The sequence below is a fragment of the Panthera onca genome, chromosome A2 (assembly GCF_046562875.1).
Source record: "Panthera onca isolate mPanOnc1 chromosome A2, mPanOnc1 haplotype 2, whole genome shotgun sequence".
Lineage (NCBI taxonomy): Eukaryota > Metazoa > Chordata > Mammalia > Carnivora > Felidae > Panthera > Panthera onca.
The window spans coordinates 125,237,758-125,260,255 of NC_138340.1; the positions used below are offsets into that span (position 1 = coordinate 125,237,758).

The 22,498-nt window shown below is 42.2% G+C and overlaps 1 protein-coding gene and 1 non-coding gene across 2 annotated transcripts in view; both read left to right on the forward strand.

Moving 5' to 3' along the window:
- Positions 1-22,498, forward strand: part of NPSR1 (neuropeptide S receptor 1) — a 161,002-nt gene that overhangs the window by 129,378 nt on the left and 9,126 nt on the right. Inside the window, exons 6-7 of the mRNA XM_060632868.3 lie at positions 3,480-3,556; positions 19,345-19,431. Coding sequence (XP_060488851.3) covers positions 3,480-3,556; positions 19,345-19,431 — 164 coding nt within the window. The remainder of the gene's footprint in view (positions 1-3,479; positions 3,557-19,344; positions 19,432-22,498) is intronic.
- On the forward strand, positions 292-398 carry LOC132679934 (U6 spliceosomal RNA). The gene has a single exon (XR_009610420.1). It is a non-coding gene; the product is annotated as a U6 spliceosomal RNA (small nuclear RNA).

Genomic DNA, 22,498 nt, shown 5'->3' on the forward strand with positions numbered 1-22,498 from the left:
GGCTGCTCCCATCACTGATATGGAGAAATGTCATTGAGAGACAGTGGGGTGGAAGGAAGCAGGATGATGATGATAAGGTAAGGAAGGCAGAGGCAGATTGTGGGAGGCTTTGGATGCCCTGCATAAGAGACTGGATACCATCTTGTAGGAATGTGGAGACACTGGAGTGTTTTAAGCCAGAGAATGACTCTGTGTCCCAGAGCTCCACCTTGATGGTGGCATGGACATTCAAGATGGTAGCTGAGTAGAGGCATTGGAAGATCACCATAATCAGGCAAGAGGTCACAAGGGGTGCTCATTTGGGCAGCACACATACTGAAATTAGAATCATACAGAGAAGATTAGTATGGCCCTTGCATGAGTATAACATGAACATTCATGAAGCCTTCTATACTTTTAATGAGTATAGAGATTCACTTAGGGAAGATGATAAATTCTGGAGATGGATGATGTTGATGGTTATACAATGATGTGAATGTACTTCATACCACCACACTGGGCACTTAAAAAGGGCTAAACTGGTAAATTCTGCTATGTTTATTTTACCACAATAAAAAAATTTGTCAGGGTACCTGAGTGGCTCAGTTGGTTAAGCATCCAACTCTTGATTTCAGCTAAAGTCATGATCCCAGGGTCATGGGATCAAGCCCTGAGTCGGACTCTATGCTGACAGTGCATAAGTGCAGAACCTGCTTGGGATTCACAGTTTCTCTCTCTCTCTCTCTCTCTCTCTCTCTCTCTCTCTCTCTCTCTTTCTCTGTCCCTCCCCTGTGTGTGAGTTTGTTCAGTCTCTCTCTCTCTCTCTCTCTCTCTCTCTGTCCCTCCCCTGTGTGTGAGTTTGTTCAGTCTCTCTCTCTCAAAATAAATAAACATTTTTTTTAAATTGTCGAAGTATAAAAAAAGAGGTTGGAAGGATCTGGATTGATGCTGAGGAGCAGCAAAGGAGAGGAAGGAACAAATCATGGAGACATTTTGAATGGGAAGTCCACAGAACTTGCTGATGAAAGAAATGAGGAGGGAGAAGGAGACAAATATAATTCAGAGATTTCTCTGATGCATGACTGCTCTGCTCTGCTCTGAGAAGTGGCCTGATTTGGGTAATAAAGGGACACCCTACTTATTAGGAGCTGTTTTCCACTTGCCTGATTGGTCCTATGTAGATTAGGTGGGGATGACTTAGTCTTAAACCGCTAACACATAAGACCTTCCTTAATTTTCCTTTGTGTATATGGCAGGTGGTCAATGAATATTTGAATTATTAATTGACATAGCACTGAGGTTGCAAGTGTAATACATAATTAATGTTTCACAGTGGTTGTAACCTTTCCTTATATTTCATTTCCTGGGGAAAAAGTCTCCTTGCTATAACAAATGTCCAACTTAGGGTAAAGAATAGACTCACAAGTAATTTTTTTCTCATTTCTTCTTTAAAGTAGACTTACAAATTCCAGAAAAATCCCTGGACAGGTAGATGAGAAGGAGAGGGGATGCTCGAAAAAGTTCCCAAGCTCACCTGGAGCATTCAGAGGAGTTCAGTGAGCAAGAATAGGAAAAGCAATAAGGAGCAGAAGGTTTTAACACAGTCATTAATTAAGTTATATTGTAAAGATCACTAAAAACAATTAGTGCTTTGTCAGCTACTGCAGACCAGAGCTCTGATTTTGTTTTAACCAGTGATTCTCAGGAGGGAAATTTGTGCGGTTCTAAAATAAAGAAATGCTTGACACCTGGGTGGCTCAGTTGCTTAAGCATCTGACTTCGGCTCAGGTTCAGCTCTCACGGTTCATGAGTTCGAGCCCCGTATCAGGGTCTGTTCTGACAGCTCAGAGCCTGGAGCCTGTTTCAGATTCTGTGTCTCCCTCTCTCTCTGCCCCTCCCCCACTTGCACTCCGTCTCTCTCTCTCTCTCTCTCTCTCTCTCTCTCTCTCTCAAAAATAAATAAACATTTAAAAAGATTTAAAAATAAAATAAAATAAAACAAAATAAAGCAATGCTTTGTCCCAAAGTTTTTGTTGAGTTTCTTAATATATTAGAAACAACAAATAACTGATTACAGTATAAATTTTTATATTCATTAAAGGAGACGAAAGATACAAAATTTGCTGATGCTTTTGAGTCACTTACACTTTGCTTTCCTGTTAGGTATTGATTATATCATGCGAAAGTAGATGTGATATTATGTGAAAAATGGAAAAGAAAGAGGGAAAGAAAAATGGCATTTATTGATTGAGTCTCTGCTAATTTCCAAGCACTGTGCTTGGCATTTTCAATGTTGTCACATTTGATCCCAAAAATCTCATAAGAAGTTTGCATTATTAACTGCATTTTAGTGTCAACAGAGTGTGTTAGTTGGTGCGGGCTGCTGTAACAACAGACAGACAGACTAGGTGGCTTGTAAACAACTGAACTTTACTTCTCACAGTGCTGGAGGCTGGAAGTCCAAGATCAGGGTGCCAGCACTGTCAGATTCTGGTGACAACCTTCTTCCACGTGGCAGATGTCTTGTTGTGTCCTCACAGGGCAGAAGGGGCTAGGGAGCTCTGTGGGGTCTCTTTGATAAGACCACTAATCTCATCCATGAAGTCTCCACCCTCATGACCTAATCACTTCCCAAAGGCTCTACCTCCTAATACTATCACTGTGGTCGTTAAAATTTCAACATATAAATTTGGGGGTGGAGATACATTCAGCCTCTATCACTCAGTGTATTGCTTATCTATTGCTGGGTAACAAATTATCATGAACTCAATGACTGAAAACAACATATATGTATTAGCTCCAGTGTCTATGGGTCAGGAGGCTGGACATGGCTTAAATGGGTATGTCATCAAGGTGTCTGCCAGGGCCGGGATATCATCAGAGGCTCAACTGTGGAAGGATCTTCTTTCAAGCTCTCATGGGTTCTCGGCAGAATTAATTTTCTGGAGGTGTAAGACTCATGGCAGCAACAGAGAGAGACACTAGCAAGACAGGCACTACGCTTATATGCAATCACAGACATTATCACCTTTGGCCCACTGCACGGATTAGAAGTAAGTCACAGTTCTCACCGCACTCAAGGGGAGGGGATCTCACAAAGGCATGAACACCAGAGACAGGAATCATGGGGCCACATTAAAGAGTGTCTAAGGTCAAGGTCATACAACTAGCAAATAGCAGTGCTGGTTACAAACATAAATCTTTCTGACTCTAAACCCTGTGTTTGGATTCTAAGGTCAGCTATTCTTCAGCTATATCTCTAACCACCTGAGTTACCTTGAGAAACCATTTCACTTCACCAAGTCCTAGCATCCTCAGTTAAAAAAGAGGTAGCTGTCATCTTCTGGGATTCTATAATCAGCAAGGACAGGGACCAGGCATGGTGTAGAGGCCCCTCCCTCCATACCTCACACTCCGGGACCTGGGAGTCCTCCTGTCTCTGTGTCTTCACTGTAGGAACCCACCAGCCATGTTAATATTACCTCTGCTCCTTTCCACAGTGTCATCTATGCCATTGTGATCAGAACCATTTGGATTAAGAGCAAAGCCCACGAGACTGTGATCTCCAACTGCTCCGGTAAGTCTCTAATCCGAATTACCCAACTCTTGGGTAATTTTGCTTCTGCAGTGTTTTTTGTTTGTTTGTTTGTTTTGTTTTTTTGTTTTGTTTTGTGGCAAATATGAGCTTGCGCTTTGCCTGAATACAATAAGCCTGCACTATTCTATCAGGATTCAGCCAGCAGAGCAGATCCCCCAAAGGCTCTCCCAGTAGGTACTGTCTCTTCCAGGTGGCCTCCCTGAAAACTCAAAGAAGGAAGGAAGGGGGGACTTTGGGGGCCATGATCCAAAGACGCCCCCCCCCCCCCCAGTTTCTTAAGCCTGGCAAAAAGGAACACCCTGGAGGACACTGGGGTGAAAAGACAGCTGTCCAAGGAGCACACATTTGGTGAAACATGAGGATAGACATTTCTATCTGACTTAAATTTACAGATGGAGAAAACTGCTGTCTATCCACAGAACAATCCTGGACCCTAAGCTAGGCAAAGAATGGCCAATTTCACCTCAGCATGAGCCTGAGACCACCTGCTACATCCCTTCCCCAGATGCTGCTGCAGTAAACCTTGATGCAGAACACCTCCCCCATGGCAGGCACCGGGACCTGAAGGCCTAGCCTGCCTCCCAAGCAAATATTACTGGACCTGATGGAGACCAACCTGGAGAGAACTCAGCGAACCAAGTTCACTTTGCCAGAAAGAGAGGGGCAAGGGCTCCTGGTTTTCCATTTATTATAATGCAACTAGTTCTCTCCTCAGGCTCCCCACCTCCTCCCGTTCCTTGTACACACACGCATCCCTTCACACACCCAGTCTGTCACACACACACTTACACACTCATATGCACTCACATCTACATACTCACCCACATACGCTCACTCAAGGACAGCAAGCTAGAACGCAGCTGCGTGGACTATGAAGAGTTGGTTTCTGTTCTAGATGTGCCACTAAGAATTGTGCCACCTTGCAATAACCTCTCTGGCCTTCAAGAGGTTAAGATAAGGGGACAGACTAAATGGTCTCTAAGTCTACCTCTTTTCAGACTTTGAGCCATTACCTTTACTGGACCGAGACCACACTCATCTTCCTCCCTCTTGAAGCTACTTCTTCCAGTGAGAAAGTCACATGGATTCCCAAGTGGGCACTGACAATCTGTGTCCCTCTCTCTAGAAGAATTGGTAGAGATGTGTCAGTGTTAGTGTCTTCATCTGAATTCAGTTCATTTCTGCTGTGTTCCCCACATGTCAGCAGTGCTACAAAGGACCGGGAATGCCAAATGAGTAAATGGCACGATTCCTGGCTAGAGGAAGCCTGTTCTCGTGCACTGGGTTTCAGCTCCGGCCGCACAAGGGATTGCCTGGGGAGCTTTTCAAATGCCCCAATGCCAGCTACCACTGCCTGAGAGATTCTGATTCACTTTGTTTGGAGGGAGGTCTGGCATCATTACTTTGGAAAAGCTCTTCAGATGATTTTAATGTGCAACCAGGTTTGACAACCTCTCATCCAGTGGGAGACACAGTTATAGGCAACTGACTCCCACGATGATTGACGAGAGTAACCCAGAGGTGTGTGCGGGCTGCTTGGAAATTTTCCGCCCGTGAAATACCTATCGTTCAGCTCGTAGCTCATTCTGGCCTCTACGCAGATCCTCCACACAGACTCCCTCATGCCAGGCTAGTCTCTGCAGCCTGGTTTTTCTAGAAGTACAAGAGCCGTCAGGAAGAATAAACACAAATGCATTCATTTTATTTATTGTGAGTGGCTTTGGTCAAAAGTCAGAATATTTGTCTGAAAAAAGAAAGGAGGAAGACATCCTTCCTCTATCAGGTATCAGATAAATATATTAAATACTATAACTGTTGAAACAGTTATAGTAGTTAATTATTTAATTATTAAGTACTTAATTACAGAAACATGTAAATATCACTTTTTTAAGTATATTAATATATAATAAATAGAATATGCATGTGCATGTACATATAGATGACAGCTAGTTGGATAGATGGATAGATGATAGATAGATGATTGAAAATGTCAGGAAGGACAAACACTAAATGTTATAGTAACTATCTCTGAGTGGTGGAATTTTATCTTTCCTTCCTTTTTTTCTTCCTTCCTTCCTTCCTTCCTCCCTTGCTTATCCAGGGGCTAAAATTTTCCATGATTACATATATTTTATAATATAAAGTAATAGCCCACTGGCCCTTTAGTCTGTATAAACATCCATCATTATGCTAGCTGTGTATAGGAGATATTTTTTTAACTGTCAACTCAGCCCCCACAAAAAATTATCCTTTCATGCACTTCTCTGGGTAAACTTTATGCTTGAACCCTGAGAGACCCAATGCTGAGACTGTGTAGATAGATGATAGATAGATAGATAGATAGATAGATAGAGATCTTATACTGATGAATATCTAAACATTCAAAACTTACATTCTCAGTGAATGGGTAATGACCAAGATCAGATATATCTGGGTATATAGGTAGTATCTAGAAGCTACAAGCAATAAGGAAGCTCCCAGAGGCTGATATGAGAGATAGAAAAAGTGCCTCTGTCTGCCCTGAGCTATCTCCCTTCTGAACCTTCCATGATGCCGGAAATTCAAACCAGTGGAGTCAGTCATTTTTCCTTAAGGTACTCTCTCCAGGAGGACCCAGCAGTACATTTGCAGCCTGGTTTGAGCAATGTGCATGCACCACACGAGCATATACTGGTCAAGTTGTCACTTTAGAGTGCATGACCCCTGTTTGATGGTGGACAGATCAAGTGTGGTGGGACCAGAGGGGTTTGGAAGGTCCAGAGCTTTGGGTCTAAAGGGGGACAAAGTAAAAAGGGGGATATCTTAGTCTGTTCAGTCTTCCCTAACAAAGTGCTTAAACAACAGAAATTTATTTTATCACAGTTCTAAGAGGCCTGGAAGCCCAAGATCAGGTGCCACTTGATTGTGTTCCTGGTAAGAGTTCTCTTCTGGTTTGCAGACGGCTGCCACTTCCTCCCTGCTGTGTCTTCATATGAGGCAGGAGATGAGAGAGAGGGAGCCCATGCTCTCACCTGTCTTCTTATAAAGGCACAAATCCCATCCTGAGAGCTCCAGGCCTTCATGACCTCATCTAACTCTGATCACCTCCCAGAGGCCCCATCCCTAAATACCGTCATGTTGGGAATTAGGGTTTCAACATATGGATTTGGGGAAGATACACACACTTAGTCCATACAGAGAGAGAATTGAGAAAAAAAAAAAAAAGACACCGTGGAAGTAACTGAAGACCAACGAAATGAGAATAGACAAACACTATTTATCCAGAGCTTGCAAAAGAGCCATATGGGTTGCATGGCATGGCTTACAAAAGAGCCATGACTTACATTTTGGCAGAGACTCAAAAGCCAGTGGTAGAATGGGAAAGCTTTATAGTGGAAAAAAAGGAAGATATCAGGTGTGCCTGGTTGGTGGCTATTGGCCTGGGAAGCTGCAGGCAGAGCGAAGTAGAAGCATGACATCCTGTCTGATTGGTTAGGGGTGTGCATTTGGCTTTCTCTGGTTGGTTTTACGTTGAAAGCAGGGACAAAACCTGAAGAAGCTGCCAGTCATTAATCAAGTGTTGGCTGTTTGGCATAGAGTGTCACAGGTCTTACTGGCCAGCATGCTAGGGATACAGGTCTGACTTGTACATAAGAAGGTGGCTTTCTGGTCTGCCTACTATAGATAATGGACTGGTTTCCTGGCCTGGCAGCTGCAGAGTGTGGGTCAGAGTTCTGTTTTTATATTTGATCTTGCCATGATCCATTTGTTTATTTGGTCTGTCAACACAATCTGACGAGACAGCGGAACAGACAGAACGTCTACTGCCAGTCACTTCGCTAAGTTCTTTCCATGTGTTGTCTTCCTGAATCCTTACACAATGCTGCAAGGGGGCATTATCGTCTCTCTTTTACAAATAGAAGACAGGCGTGCAGGTTAAGCCCATGTGATTGACCAGAAAGCCTGTGTGTCTTCCCACTGTATCAAGCTGCCTCTCAGAGGAAGGACACTGCAAAAGGGAGGTGGTAAATGGCTAAAAAAATGCTCAGGGGTGCCTGGTGGCTCAGTCAGTTAAAGTGTCCAACTCTTGATCTCAGCTCAGGTTTTGATCTCAGGGTCGTGAGTTCAAGCCCCACACTGGGCTCCACCCTAGGTGTGAAGCCTACCAAAACAAATAAACAAAATAAAAACAAAAACAAAGCGTAGAGTGAAAAAAATACTTTTCCTAATTAAAAAACCCAAGCACATGCTCTGTGGCGTGGCTTTTGCCTTCAGAGTGCTATTCCTGTCTTCTCTCCTAAACTGTTTCGTTTTGAAGTATTTAATATCTAAAAGATGGCCGCTACGGGTGCAGGGCTCAATTTTATTTAGGTAGGTGAGGTCTTCCTGTGCTTTCAGATGTAAATCAGGTTGGTTTAAACCCCTGTCCTGTGATTCTTGCCAGTTCCAGGAGGCTGGTATGTCCTTGACCCCTAAGCTCTCACATTCAACGACTCATCTCGTAGGGTTCTTCTGTTCCCTCCGCTCCTGGCCCAGAAAGCATGGAATCCACATCATTTTCCTTGAGTTCATCACTCACAAGAGTAAATACAGCAAATGTTGCCGGAGGTTCGAGGTGATGAAAGGTTTCTACATCCCCTCAGCTGCCCCACCCCTCCCCCTTTCTCATTAGGTCTTTCACCACTATGGTTGAGCTCTGTCTCTCTCCAGAATCTCCCATATCTCCCTGCTACTAGATTTTCCAGTCCCTAAGTTCTTGGCTTCCCCCGTCTTCCAGTCTTTGAAATAGTACAATGCCTCAAAGTGATCAGTTTTCCCACTGATATACAGTATGCCATTACCCTTCCCCGAAGGTAGAAATGGTGGCAGTCAATTTTTATTCTCTAATACAAGTTTATATCTCCATTACCTCTATTTTCTAGTTGTCCATTATCACCACCATGAGCCCCTTCTGGAATGAGGAGCAGAGAGTAGTATCAAAAGCCTGTATACTCTCTGTATCTGATTCATAAATGGAATTCACCTGATTTTCTTTTGTTTTAAGTTTATTGATTTATTTTGAGAAAGAGTGAGAGAGTGAGCAGGGGAGGGGCAGAGAGAGAAGGAGAGAGAGAATACCAAGCAGACTCTATACTGTCAGCACAGAGCCCAACGTGGGGCTCCATCTCACAAACTGTGAGATCATGACCTGTGCTGAAATCAAGAGTCAGTCACTTAACAGACTGAGCCACCCAAGCGCCCCATGATTTTTTACTTGTCATTACAGCCAAGCAGCTATGGAGATGGCCAGTAAATAGATCTCCAGTGGTGTTAGCAGGCCAGGATTATTGCTCATCAACAAGGGGACATCAGCAATGATTAGTGTGAACAGAAGCGCACTTTATAAATATAGGTTGCAAAATTCAATCTATCACTCGTTTATGAACCACTCTTCTTACTGGCAAATATGTCTATTTTCTCTCCCTCAAAGGCTGACAGAAAGAAAAGGAAAAGCATTTTTTAATAAATGATCTAAATACTTTCCCCAAAACAGGTGTAGAAGGCAAGAGGTAGAGGAGATAAGATTTTCAATCTTGTAGCTTATCTTTCATAAACAGACATGCTCTTGATGCCCAGGGGTATCTACTTCTATAAAATAGAACATTTAACTGCAGAGGGACAGGAGATGTGGGGGTGCAGACACAGCATGGATAAAGTAACATATCTACATATAACTGCATCTGGTCATTGTGGCTTGGAAGATGTGATACAATCCATACTATAGCCAAACTGCATGTTTCAAATTAAATGAGGCACAAAGAGGTGGAGAAAAAAACTTTGTATTAAGAACTGGGTTAGACTCTTATTCATTTCTAGCCAAATGAATTTAAGATAAGCCCATTAACTGCTCTCAGTACCTTTTTTCATCAGTAAATGTAGGTAAAACGGCTTCTCTACAAATAACTACATTTAGCAAAAGATGTAAAGAACTTCATGCAAAAAAAAAGTATAAATATATAAATAAATGAAGCTTATAACAAGTTCATGGGTAGTAAAATTCAATAGCCTAAAGATGTCAGTTCTCCCCAACAACATATAGATTAATGCAATTCCTGTTGAAATTAAAATAGGACATTTTATTGAGCTTGACAAACCAATTTTAAAATATATGTGGAAATTTCAAGAGCCAAGAATAGTCAAGACACTCCTGGAGAAGTAGAACAAAGGGGGGGGGGGATGTTACTGTATTAAATATTAAAACTCATCATAAAGTCAGAGTGATTAATAGAGTGTGGTATTGACACAATACAATAGACAAGTAGAAAATAAAACAACCCCAAAACAGAATCTACAGATATATGAGAACTTTATATATGTCAGAAGATCATAGGAAAAGAAATAAAATTAGGTCATTACCTCAATTTATAGGGAAAAAACAAATTCCAGGTGAATTGGAGACTTAAATTTTGTTAACTTTAAACAGAGCAAAAAGCAATTTTATTTCAGTAAAAAATGAGTTTATTTATAAATAGCAGAGAAATTGCAATTCGGGACAAGCAAGTTATGATGAACCTTAGGCCAGTCCAAAGAGACAAAGGGGAGGTGAGATTTTATTAGGTTTTAGGAGGATGCTGGGGAGGACTGTTCTGAACAAAAGTTCATTTGAGAACAAGAGTTCCAGGTGGTGGTTGTTTCTCATTGACAGCAGGCGGTGGTTGGTGCTTTGTGGCTGGGGCAGGGAGGTACGGATCTTCCTTACTTTTCTTTCTTTCTTTTTTTTTATGTTTATTTCTCTTGGGGAGAGAGAGAGAGAGACAGAGTGTGAGTGGGGGAGCCACAAAGAGAGGGAGACACAGAATTCAAAGCAGGCTCCAGGCTCTGAGCTGTTAGCACAGAGTCCAATGTGGGGCTCAAACTCACCAGCAGTGAGATCGTGATCTGAGCCAAAATTGGATGCTTAACCAACTGAGCCACCCAGGCACCCCTTCCTTACTTTTCTTAAAGGCAGGAATTAAATTCTATGTGCAAAGTGCCCTCCCTTGTCAAAATGATTGTTTCTTCTTTCTGATGGTAAGCAGGCTGCAAGGAGTGGTAAGTATGTGAGCACCCCCTGCAGGGCTTGCCAACTCCATTTTAAGTGAGGTTTCCTTTATTTTCACAATATGTAAAACTTTTAAAAGAAAATGTAGGGTAATACCTTTATGCCATCGGGATAAAGAAGGATGTATTAAGCAAGATCCAAAATATGTTAAATCATAAAAGAAATGATAGATAAATTTGATTTGTTTAAAAAGTTATTTAAAAAGTCAAGTTACAAAGTGGGAGTTATTTGCAACAAATATATCTAAGAAAGATTAGTATCCACGATATATGAAGAACACCTAAAAATCAATTTATAAAAGAGTTTTTTAAAAATATGAATGAAATAAATAAGTTGCAGAGATGAAAAATTACAGCGTAGGGAATATAATTAATAATAACCTAATAATACTGAATAGTGACAGATGGTGACTGCACTTATCGTGATGAGCACTAAGTACTGTATAGAATTGTTGAATCAATATGTTGTTCACTTGAAACTCCTATAACATTGTATGTTAATTATACTTCAATTAAAAAATAGGGGGTGCCTGGGTGGCTCAGTCGGTTGAATGTCCGACTTTAGCTCAGGTCATAACTCATAGTCTGTGAGTTCAAGCCCCGTGTCAGGCTCTGTGCTGACAGCTCAGAGCCTGGAGCCTGCCTCAGATTCTGTGTCTCCCTCTCTCTCTGCCCCTCCCCTGCTCATGCTCTGTCTCTCTCTGTCAAAAATAAATAAACATTAAAAATATATATATAGCCACAACAACAAAAGATAAATAGAAAAAAATGAGCAAGACATAAACAGGCATTTCACAGAAGGGAAAAGAGGAATGGACAAAAATAAGATTCTCAACCTCACAGATAATTAGGAAAGTGCACATTTAAACCTCATTTGGGTACAATTTTCTTCTAACCACAGGATTAGTAAAAATTTTGATATCTGATCTTTATTTATTTTTTATTTATTTTGAGAGAGCAAGAGAGTGAGAGCAGGGGAGGGGTAGAGAGAGAGAGAGAGAGAGAGAGAGAGAAAGGGAATCCTAAGCAGACTCCATGCTGTAAGCCAAGAGCCTGATTCAGGGCTTAATCACACAAACCTAAAATCATGACATGAGCCGAAATCAAGAGTTGGGCACTTGGGGTGCCTGGGTGGCTCAGTTGGTTAAGCGTCCGACTTCAGCTCAGGTTATGATCTCATGGTCCGTGAGTTCGAGCCCTGTGTCGGGCTCTGGGCTGATGGCTCAGAGCCTGGAGCCTGCTTCGGATTCTGTGTCCCCCCCTCTCTCTGCCCCTCCCCAGTTCATGCTCTGTCTCTGTCTCAAAAATAAATAAATATTAAAAAAAAAAAAGAGTTGGGCACTTAATCAACTGAGCCATCCAAGTGCCCCGTACTGTTTGATCTTTTAAAGTGTTGTAAAAGATAAAGAGGTCATGGTTTATTTAGCAATATCATTCCTCAAAAACTTAGTAGATTTGTGATATATTTGCTTTCAGTGAGTTTCATGTGCCAACAATCATGTCCAAAAAGTCTTTCTTAATAGAATTCTCAGGTCTGACTTTCTTTGCTTTCTCATGCAATCCCTATCTTTAACTTAATGGAAGCTAGTTTGAAGCCACCCGAAACAATAGTGGGGAGGCCCCATCCTTAGTCTGATCTTTGCCTTGGGAACGATTCTAAATGGGTCTTTGCTTGTTAAAACTTCTCAGAGTTATAACTTAACTTGCGGACAAGGGTCAGCTTCATTGGCATAAGTCTTGCACACTTAGAAGTTGTACACATTTGCTTTAATGCTCTGCTCACATTTTCCTCTTGCACTGGGTCAGGTAAAGTGTGTATCTGTTACTATTAGGGACTAGAAGTAATTGATGCTTACAGCTCTATGAAATCTGAAATTGTAAGACTTTCTTTAACTTCCTTTCATTTTTACCAACCAACTCTTGTCTGAGTTCATCTTTTTTTTTTTTTTTTTCTAATACCTTGCTAAACACATCTGGTAGCAATCAACAGAGACTATTAACATTCTGTTTACCAATTGTGATGGTTAATTTTATGTGTCAACTTGAATGGACTAAGGGATGCCCAGATAGCTGGCAAAACACCATTTTTGGGTATGTCTGGAAGGCACTTTTGGAAGCATTTGAATTGGTAGACTAAGTAAAGAAAATGCACTCACCAATATGGGTGGGCATCATCCTATCTTCTGAGGGCCTGAACAGAATAAAAAGGCAAACAAAGGGCAAATTTGCTTGAGCTGGAACATCCATCTTCTCCTGGACATCAGTGTTCCTGTTTCTCATCTTTGGGCTAGGACCAGGATTTACATAATTGCCTGATTCTCCAGCCATTGAGCTCAGACTTACACCATCATCTCCCCTGGTTCTCATTCCTTGGATTTGGACTTAATTATACCACCAGCTTTCCTGGTTCTCCAGATTGCAGACAGCAAATTGTGGAACTTCTCAGCCTCCATAATTTTATGAACCAGTTCCTATAATACATTTCCTCTTCTATGTATTTGCTATTGGTTCTGTTTTCTGGAGAGCCCTGACTCCTACACCAACCTTGTCCCATGGGCTCCGGGCTCCGTAGGCACACAATTTGACTTCCCAGGCATCATATGTGAACGTTGTAGCAAATGGATCTCTAGTGTGCCAGCTTCCAATATCAGTTTCCTTGCCACCTGCTGCCTGCCCACTAGGCCAATACCACATATTTTAGATTTTTGTTATGATAGCACTGCATATGAGATACCAATTTCTGTTTCAGGTAAGGAAACATTAGATGCACTACCAAAGAAACCCCCAAATACAGTAGCCTTAACAAAGTAGAACTATGTTTCTGGTTTAATTAAAGTCCAATTGACAGTAAAGGTCAAAGGGAAGGGCACTGTTCCACAGTCATTCAGAAACTCAAAGAGATGGAGATTCTGCCACACTTAACAGATTGCTGCTAAGGTACCCCTCCACATCAACATCCAACAGTCAGGGGTGGGAGGAAGAGAGAGGCAGAGGAATATTCAGGTGGTTTATCTGAGCCAGACCTGAGAATAGTGTATATGGATTCTTCCCATATTCCCATAGGTAGAACTTAGTCATATGACTCCACCCTGCTGAAAAGAAAACGATTTGGTGGACAGTTAACCTGTCTCTGCCACAATTATCTTAGTTCTGTCAGGGTTCCTGGTTCCACCTGAGCTGAAGAGCTGAGGAATAGACAAGGATGTGAGGTAGGTTAGTTAGGTTAAACTTGCTCATATCTAGCTATGACCTCTGGTTTGTTAGAGGGTCAAAAAAACAAACAAACAAAAAAACCCACAAGGGAAGGTAGTAGTCAAAATCCCACAGCTAAGCAGATGAGGCTTAATGTATGAAAAATATTTAACATTGAGGTTATATTTGTAAATAAACAGGACATCAGTGATCAGAAATCAAAAATTAATTTCAAATTTAAAAGTTTTACAAATCAAGCCTAACTACAAAAAACTTTTTTTAAATCAACCTGAAATACATGGAATTCCCAACATATGAAAAAATATTTATTTAAAAATATCACCAGGTAAGAGTTTTGAGGGAGGAGCCAAGATGGCGGAGCAGCCTGGAAATTCTCAGCTTCTCTCATCCCTGAAATGCAGCTAGATAAGCACCAAACTATTTTGCACACCTAGGAAATTGATCTGAGGATTTACACAACAATCTGCATAACTTGAGCCACAGAACTGAGCAGGTACCCAGCGCATAGAGGTGAACTGGGGGAGAGAGAAGCCATGGAGGGTAGGGAGCTGTTTTTGCAGAGAATGGACAGAGAAAGTGGAGAGAGTGCAGTAAAAGCACTCCCCTGGAAAGTACCTGGAGAGAAAGAGAAAGAGCAGAAATACTCACAAGAGACTGAACAAGAAAGGGAGAAAGAAGAAAAAGGTTTCAATGCCATCAAAATAACACCAGCATCATTAACAGAGCTAGAACAAATGATCCTAAAATTTGTATGGAACCAGAAAAGATCCTGAATAGCCAAAGCAATCCTGAAAAAGAAAACCAAAGCTGGAGGCATCACAATTCTGTACTTCAAGCTGTATTACAAAGCTGTAATCATCAAGACAGTATGGTACTGGCACAAAAACAGACACATGGATCAATAGCACAGAAGAGAGAAGCCAGAAATGGACCCACAAACATATGGCCAACTAATCTTTGACAAAGCAGAAAAGAATATCCAATGGAATAAAGACAGTTTTTTCAGCAAATGGTGTTGGGAAAACTGGACAGCAATATGCAGAAGAATGAACCTGGACCATGTTATTACACCATACACAAAAATAAACTCAAAATGGATGAAAGACCTGAACATAAGACAGAAAGCCATCAAAATCCTTGAGGAGAAAGTAGGCAAAAACCTCTTTGACCTTGGCCACAGCAACTTCTTACTCAACATGTCTCTGGAGCCAAGGGAAACAAAAGCAACAATGAACTACTGGGACTCCATCAAGATAAAAACCTTCTGCATGGCGAAGGAAACAATCAGCAAAACTAAAAGGCAACCAATGGAATGGGAGAAGATATTTGCAAATAACATATCAGATACAGGGTTAGTATCTAAAATCTATAAAGAACTTATTAAACTCAATACCCAAAAAATCAAATAATCCAGTGAAGAAATGGGCAAAAGACATGAATAGACACTTTTCCAAAGAAGACATCCAGATGGCTAATAGATACATGAAAAAATGCTCGGCATCACTCATCATCAGAGAAATACAAATCAAAACCACAATGAGATACCACCACCTGTCAGAATGGCTAAAATTAACAACCCAGACAATGACAGATTTTGGTGAGGATGCGGAGAAAGACGAACACTTTTGCACTGCTGGTGGGAATGCAAACTGGTGCAGCCACTCTGGCAAACGGTATGGAGTTTCCTCAAAAAATTAAAAATAGAACTACCCTACGACCCAGCAATTGCACTACTAGGTATTTATTCAAAGGATACATGTGTGCTGTTTCAAAGGGGCATGTGCTCTCCAATGTTTATAGCAGTGCTATTGACAATAACCAAAGTATGGAAAGAGTGCAAATGTCCATCGACAGATGAATGGATAAAGAAGATGTGGTATATATATACAATGGAGTATTACTCGGCAATCAAAAAGAATGGAATCTTGCCATTTGCAACTACATGGATGGAACTAGAGTGTATTATGCTAAGTGAAATTAGCCAGAGAAAGACAAATATACAACTTCACTCGTATGTGGAATTTAAGATACAAAACAGATGAACATAGGGGAAGGGAAACAAAAATAATATAAAAACAGGGAGGGGGACAAAACATAAGAGACTCTTAAATACAGAGAACAAACTGAGGGTGGCTGGAGGGGTTGTGGGTGGAGGGATGGGCTAAATGGGCAAGGGGCATTAAGGAGGACACTTGTTTGGATGAGCACTGGGTGTTATGTGTAGGGAATGAATCACTGGATTCTACTCCTGAAATCATGATTGCACTATATTATATGCTAACTAACTTGGATGTAAATTTTAAAAAATAAATAAAATAGAGAGAGAAAAAATTAATAAATAAATAAAAACATCACCAGGTGGATTTCCTTGTTACAAACAAATCACCTGCACTCATAAATTATAAGTCCATAGATGGCTCCCTCCTCCGGCCAGGAATAAATTCTGTCTCATTTAAAAATCCCAATGCACCAATTGCTCCTCCTTCAAGCTCTCTGCATATAAGAACAAAGGGTTCCCCGTGGCTCTGCAAGGGGCCTGAAGCGAGGGGAAGTAAAGAGCAGGAACTGGCCCCTGAGACACTAAATTTACAGTGTTGGGTATCCAGGGATGCATGCTTGAACCAAAACTGCCTAAGGCAGCATGACGCCTCCAGTCCGAATCTCATGGACCTGCTGCCTCTAGGCTACCCCAGCTACTAATGCTCAGTGATGGCTGAATTTAACTGCTTTTTGCTCCAGCTCAGCGCCAAGGCCAGGGTAGAAATAATCCTTTTATCTCTCAATAAAGGAGAATTACTGGCATTTTGTAGCTCAGCTCTCTTTGAAGGGCCATCTTGAGAAGCTGGAGGCTTTGCATTTCCCTGAGTGGTCAGATTAAAGACGCTTTTCCCTGATCTCATTGGGAGATCAAAGGGCAGGTAGTTGATTATATTGGCACCCAGTTGCCCCCTGGAAAGTACTGCAAGTTTCCATTTTAAAAGGATTTCAGAGTCCAAATGTCATGCTCAAGAACTTTTCTGAAAAACAAAGTCTTCAGAACCATATTGTTTCAAAGCCAGCTGTTACTCCAGCAAATGGGAATACTTTGAAAGGATATAATTTGGTCGGCTGTATTTCTTACTTGCCTCCCATGGGTAAAATCCTTCCGGGATAAGTTTTGGATGTATATAATTCCTGTAAACAGATAACAACATTGTATAATAGACTATCTAAATGTAGTAATACCTTCTGTTCACTTCCATAAAGGTGGTTCATATTCCTCCTGAAATACTGTTAAAACTTTACTCATCTCAAGTAATAAGAGAATTGATATTCTCAGCATAGGGTTGACACCTTAAATACATTATTTTAGGTCAATATTCAAAACTCTGACTTTGGTGTTTATGCCTCATTTTTTAAATTGGGAAACTGAGGCTGGGAACGGTCAGCATTTTGCCTCAGGTTGCACAGCTGGTAATTGGTAGAGCTGGAAGGTGTAATAGGTTCTGACCTTGAAGCCCATATCCTTCCCAGGATACCACCTTAGAAATCAGGGTTTTTCAACCTTGACACTACCGGTATGTGTGGCTGGATAATTCTTTTTTTGCTGTCCTCTGCATCTTAAGATGTTTAACAGCATTCCTGGCCTCTACACACTAGAGGCTGCTAGCAGCCTCCCATACATTGAGACAATCAAAAATGTGTCCAGACATTGCCAAATGTAACCCTGGGGAGCGATATTGCCCGTAGTTTAGATCCACTGCTGTAAATGCTTCTGAAGCGTTTGTTTCCTTCCACCACTGAAGACTTGTGGTTCTGTGAAATGCACAGAATAATTGGAAGCCATAATAGTACCTGAGAGTGGCCTTGCGAGGTATACATTAAGAAATAAAAAAATCAATTATAATTAGCATTTCAGTTTATTGCCCATAAAAGAGACCCTTATTCCTATTATTCCTGATAACAGTTTGTTCACTCCAGTGAGTAAATGCTCACACTGTGAAAAGACTCAGAAGCTTCAGAGGCTTGCGACCAGCTCAGAAATTCAGACCAGACTCCTCTTGAAGACATTTCAGGTCTCCCCATTTTGGCCTCAGTTTTCCCCACTCCAAAGCCAACATTCTTTCAGGCTCCAGCCAAGTGAGGTGACTCCACCATGATCCAAATACATCCGACATTTTCTTGTTTCCGTGTCTTGGCTGAGGACTCCCTCTGTTTCATGAGTCTTTCCTGCCCCCAGCTCTACCTTTGGAATCTCTGCATCTGCCCCGCAGCCTCCTCAGCATCGTGGTGGGGTCCTTATCTCATGACAGGTGTGCTATGCTGTTTGGATTGGGCTGGGTTGGACTGGAGAGGGGCTAGAATAAGAAGTGCAAATGTAAATTTCACACCAGTTTCCATGGGTTTAAAATAAATTTCAAATGTGGAATCTGAACAATGTAGTGAGGACAAGCAAGCACAGCAGTTGGTTTCTAGTATACAACTGTCCTGCCCCATGTGACAGGGGCCCTGGGTAGGCTTTTGACCTGGACCACTGCCAGGGTTTTACCCATCGAGCCCTAATCAGTGGCATCCCAGGGATGTGTGGGATTGGCATCCCATCCTCACTGAGGGTATGCTGGGACAGGGCTGTGTGCATGCAGAGGAAGGGCACCTTTTCCCAGTTTTTACAAAGGTGCCCTATTGCCTGGCAGAAGCTCTGACAATAAAAACTCCTCCACAGCATCAATGGACCCTGTGTCCAACACCTCCAATCCCAAAGTTGCCATCGACACACTCCTTTTACTAAGAGCTATCTCTCTGAACTCTGTCCACCCTAATCAACTTTAATTTTACCACTACTTTTTAACGAGAGAGAGGTTTATATTGATTGATTCAACAAATATTTATTAATCATTCACTAAGCTTAGAGGATACAGGAATGTAAAAAAACCAAGTCCTTGCTTCCATCAAGTTCATATTCTAGTGGATTCTTATATTTATCCTTAATGTATTTACCATCAAACAATAGCCCACATAGAATTAAATTATAACCAGGCTCCTACTTGGGACAGTTTTTTTTTTTTTTTTTGTCTTTGTTTTATTTTTTTAATATCCCTGGCTTGAGCTTTTGTTGAGAGTGAAGTTTCTGAGTTAGATGTATGAGTTAGTTTGGGGTAACCATTCTAAGACAATGGTTTCACCCTAAGTTGCTAACGTGACTAGATGGGTATGTTAGCATTGCCCCCTGGCCAATTCCAGGTTTGAAGGCTAATTCCAGCTTCCGCTGACTCAGGGCATTCAGCCATGACTCGAGAGAATCTGGATGTCCCGATGCATTTGCATTTTATATCAAGTTGCAAACAGCAGTTTCCAGCATCCGGCCCAGAGCCGTCTTTACTCTGAAAATGTCCAGGAGGTCCTCCTGGGAAGAGGTGAGTGGGATACAAGTGGTCCCGTGACAGCTGTGGGTCTAGCCTGTGATGTTCCTGTTGGCAACAACAACTTCATTTCACACTGCCCTTTTGTATCTACAGATAGAAAGCTGTGCACCAGTTACAACCGAGGGCTCATCTCAAAGGCAAAAATCAAGGCCATCAAGTACAGCATTGTCATCATTCTCGGTAAGCAAAGTCCCTCTTTGTGTTGTAGAACTGGGTGAACATTCCAAAAGCAAACTTGCACCTGGGAGCTGGTAGTGGAGAACCCACGCAAGAAAGGAATTTGTCTGCAGGCACTGCCAGCTTTGTCTGACTGGAGCGGAGCGTGTGGAACTTGCCACACACCATATGCATCTCCTTTAAGGGCCGACATTGGTGCCTGATGCCTCCCTGTATGACTCGAGTAGCCTACCAAGACCATGGGGTGGATAATTTGGAGAAAGTCGATTAAGACATAACGAGCTGATCTGAAATCATTATTATACTACATGTTAACTAATTTGGATTTAAATTAAAAAAAGAAAAAAAAGACATAGCTAGCTGGATGATGTTCACCATACCCAGTTGACCCAGTTGCATTCTCTAACACGTACTCCCCCTGGAGCTGAAGTATATGGGCAAAGTAAAGACAGAAGTGACATTCCATTTCTTCTGGATATATAACTGCAGAGTCACTACAAATCTCTCCCTAATGGTCACTTTACCTTCTCTCCCATCATCCTATCTTCTTTCCTTTCCTTTTCTTTTCCCTTTTCTCTTTTTTTTTTAATGTTTATTATTTTTGAGAGAGAGAGACAGACAGCAAGCAGGGAAGGGGCAGAGAGAGGGGGAGACACAGAATCGGAAGCAGGCCCCAGGCTCTGAGCTGTCAGCATACAGCCCGATGCAGGGCTCAAACTCACAGACCACGAGATCATGACCTGAGTTGTAGTCAGCTGCCCAACTGACTGAGCCACCCAGGCACCCCTTTTCTCTTTACTCTTAAGACCAATAAAGTCACCTCACCTTAGGGGGAAAAAAAAGGTATTTCTAGAGCACATAGTATGTGTCGGAATGGTATGTATTCTTCGTTATTCTCAAACCATCAAAGCTTCCTCCCTCTTACGCCCTCTCAACTAATGACCTTGCTTCCTATTTGACTAAGAAAATACTATATCAGAATAGAACTCCCTCACCCTTGGGGCAGCCCGCCGGCCAAGCAGAGACCCCGAGTCTGGCTTGCAAAAGCGGAAGGGCCGGACGGAGTGTTCTGACAGCAAGTGGGACTTAACATCTGGAAGGTTATAAGTTAACAGCTCTGCTCAGAGACGGAAGGCTGGGGGACAGCGGGAGGGAGAGTTGCTGAGCCCCGGGACAATAGAGCTCAGCTTGGCGGGGAACAAAGGCGCTCACCAGCGCCATCTCCCCCACCCATCCCCCAGCCAAAATCCCAAAGGGAACCAGTTCCTGCCAGAGAACTTGCTTGCACCGAGCAAACACCCAACGCCGCGCTTCTGTGGATCCAGTGCTTCTGCGGATCCATCCCTCCGGCGGCAGGTCTGACTCCCTCCCGGTGGCGCAGGGCCCCTCCCAAAATGGATCACTGAAGGATAAGAGAGCTGAGCCTGCCCCTCCTGCCCCTGTGCACCTTGCCAATCTGCCCCAGCTAATATGCCAGATCCCCAGCACCACAAGCCTGGCAGTGTGCTAGTAGCCCAGACGGACCATGCCACCCCACAGTGAATCCCGCCCCTAGGAGAGGGGAAGATAAGGCACACACCACTCTGACTGTGGCCCCAGCGGTGGGCTGGGGGCAGACATCAGGTCTGACTGTGGCCCTGCCCACCAACGCAAGTTATTCAAGACAGCACAGGGGAAGTGCCCCCCAGTCCCGCACCACTCCAGGGACTATCCAAAATGATGAAACGGAAGAATTCCCCTCAAAAGAATCTCCAGGAAATAACAACAGCTAACGAACTGATCAAAAATGATTTAAACAATATAACAGAAAGTGAATTTAGAATAATAGTCATAAAATTAATTGCTGGGCTTGAAAACAGTATAGAGGACAGCAGAGAATCTCTTGCTACAGAGATCAAGGGACTAAGAAACAGCCAGGAGGAGCTAAAAAATGCTAATAAACGAGCTGCAAAATAAAATGGAAACAACCACGGCTCGGATTGAAGAGGCAGAGGAGAGAATAGGGGAACCAGAAGATAAAATTATGGAAAAAGAGGAAGCTGAGAAAAAGAGAGATAAAAAAATCCAGGAGTATGAGGGGAAAATTAGAGAACTAAGTGATGCACTAAAGAGAAATAATCTACACATAATTGGTATTCCAGAGGAGGAAGAGAGAGGGAAGTGTGCTGAGGGTGTTCTTGAAGAAATCATAGCTGAGAACTTCCCTGATCTGGGGAAGGAAAAAGGCATTGAAATCGAAGAGCCACAGAGAACTCCCTTCAGACGTAACTTGAATTGATCTTCTGCATGACATATCATAGTGAAACTGGCAAAATACAAGGATGAAGAGAAAATTCTGAAAGCAGCTAGGGATAAACGGGCTCTAACATATAAAGGGAGACCTATAAGACTCGTGACCGATCTCTCTACTGAAACTTGGCAGGCCAGAAAGGAATGGTAGGAGATCTTCAATGTGATGAACAGAAAAAATATGCAGCCGAGAATCCTTTATCCAGCAAGTCTGTCATTTAGAATAGAAGGAGAGATAAAGGTCTTCCCAAACAAACAAAAACTGAAGGAATTCGTCACCACTAAACCAGCCCTACAAGTGATCCTAAGGGGGATGCTGTGAGACAAAGTACCAGAGACATCACTACAAGCATGAAACCTATGGACATCACAATGACTCTAAACCCGTATCTTTCTATAATAACACTGAACGTAAATGGACTAAATGCGCCAACCAAAAGACATAGGGTATCAGAATGGATAAAAAAACAAGACCCACCTATTTGCTATCTACTAGAGACTCATTTTAGACCTGAGGACACCTTCAGATTGAAAGTGAGGGGATGGAGAACTATTTATCATGCTATTGGAAGCCAAAAGAAAGCTGGAGTAGCCATACTTATATCAGACAAACTAGACTTTAAATTAAAGGCTGTAACAAGACATGAAGAAGGGCATTATATAATAATTACAGGGTCTATCCATCAGGAAGAGCTAACAATTATAAATGTCTATGCGCCGAATACGGGAACCCCCAAATATATAAAACAATTACTCACAAACATAAGCAACCTTATTGATA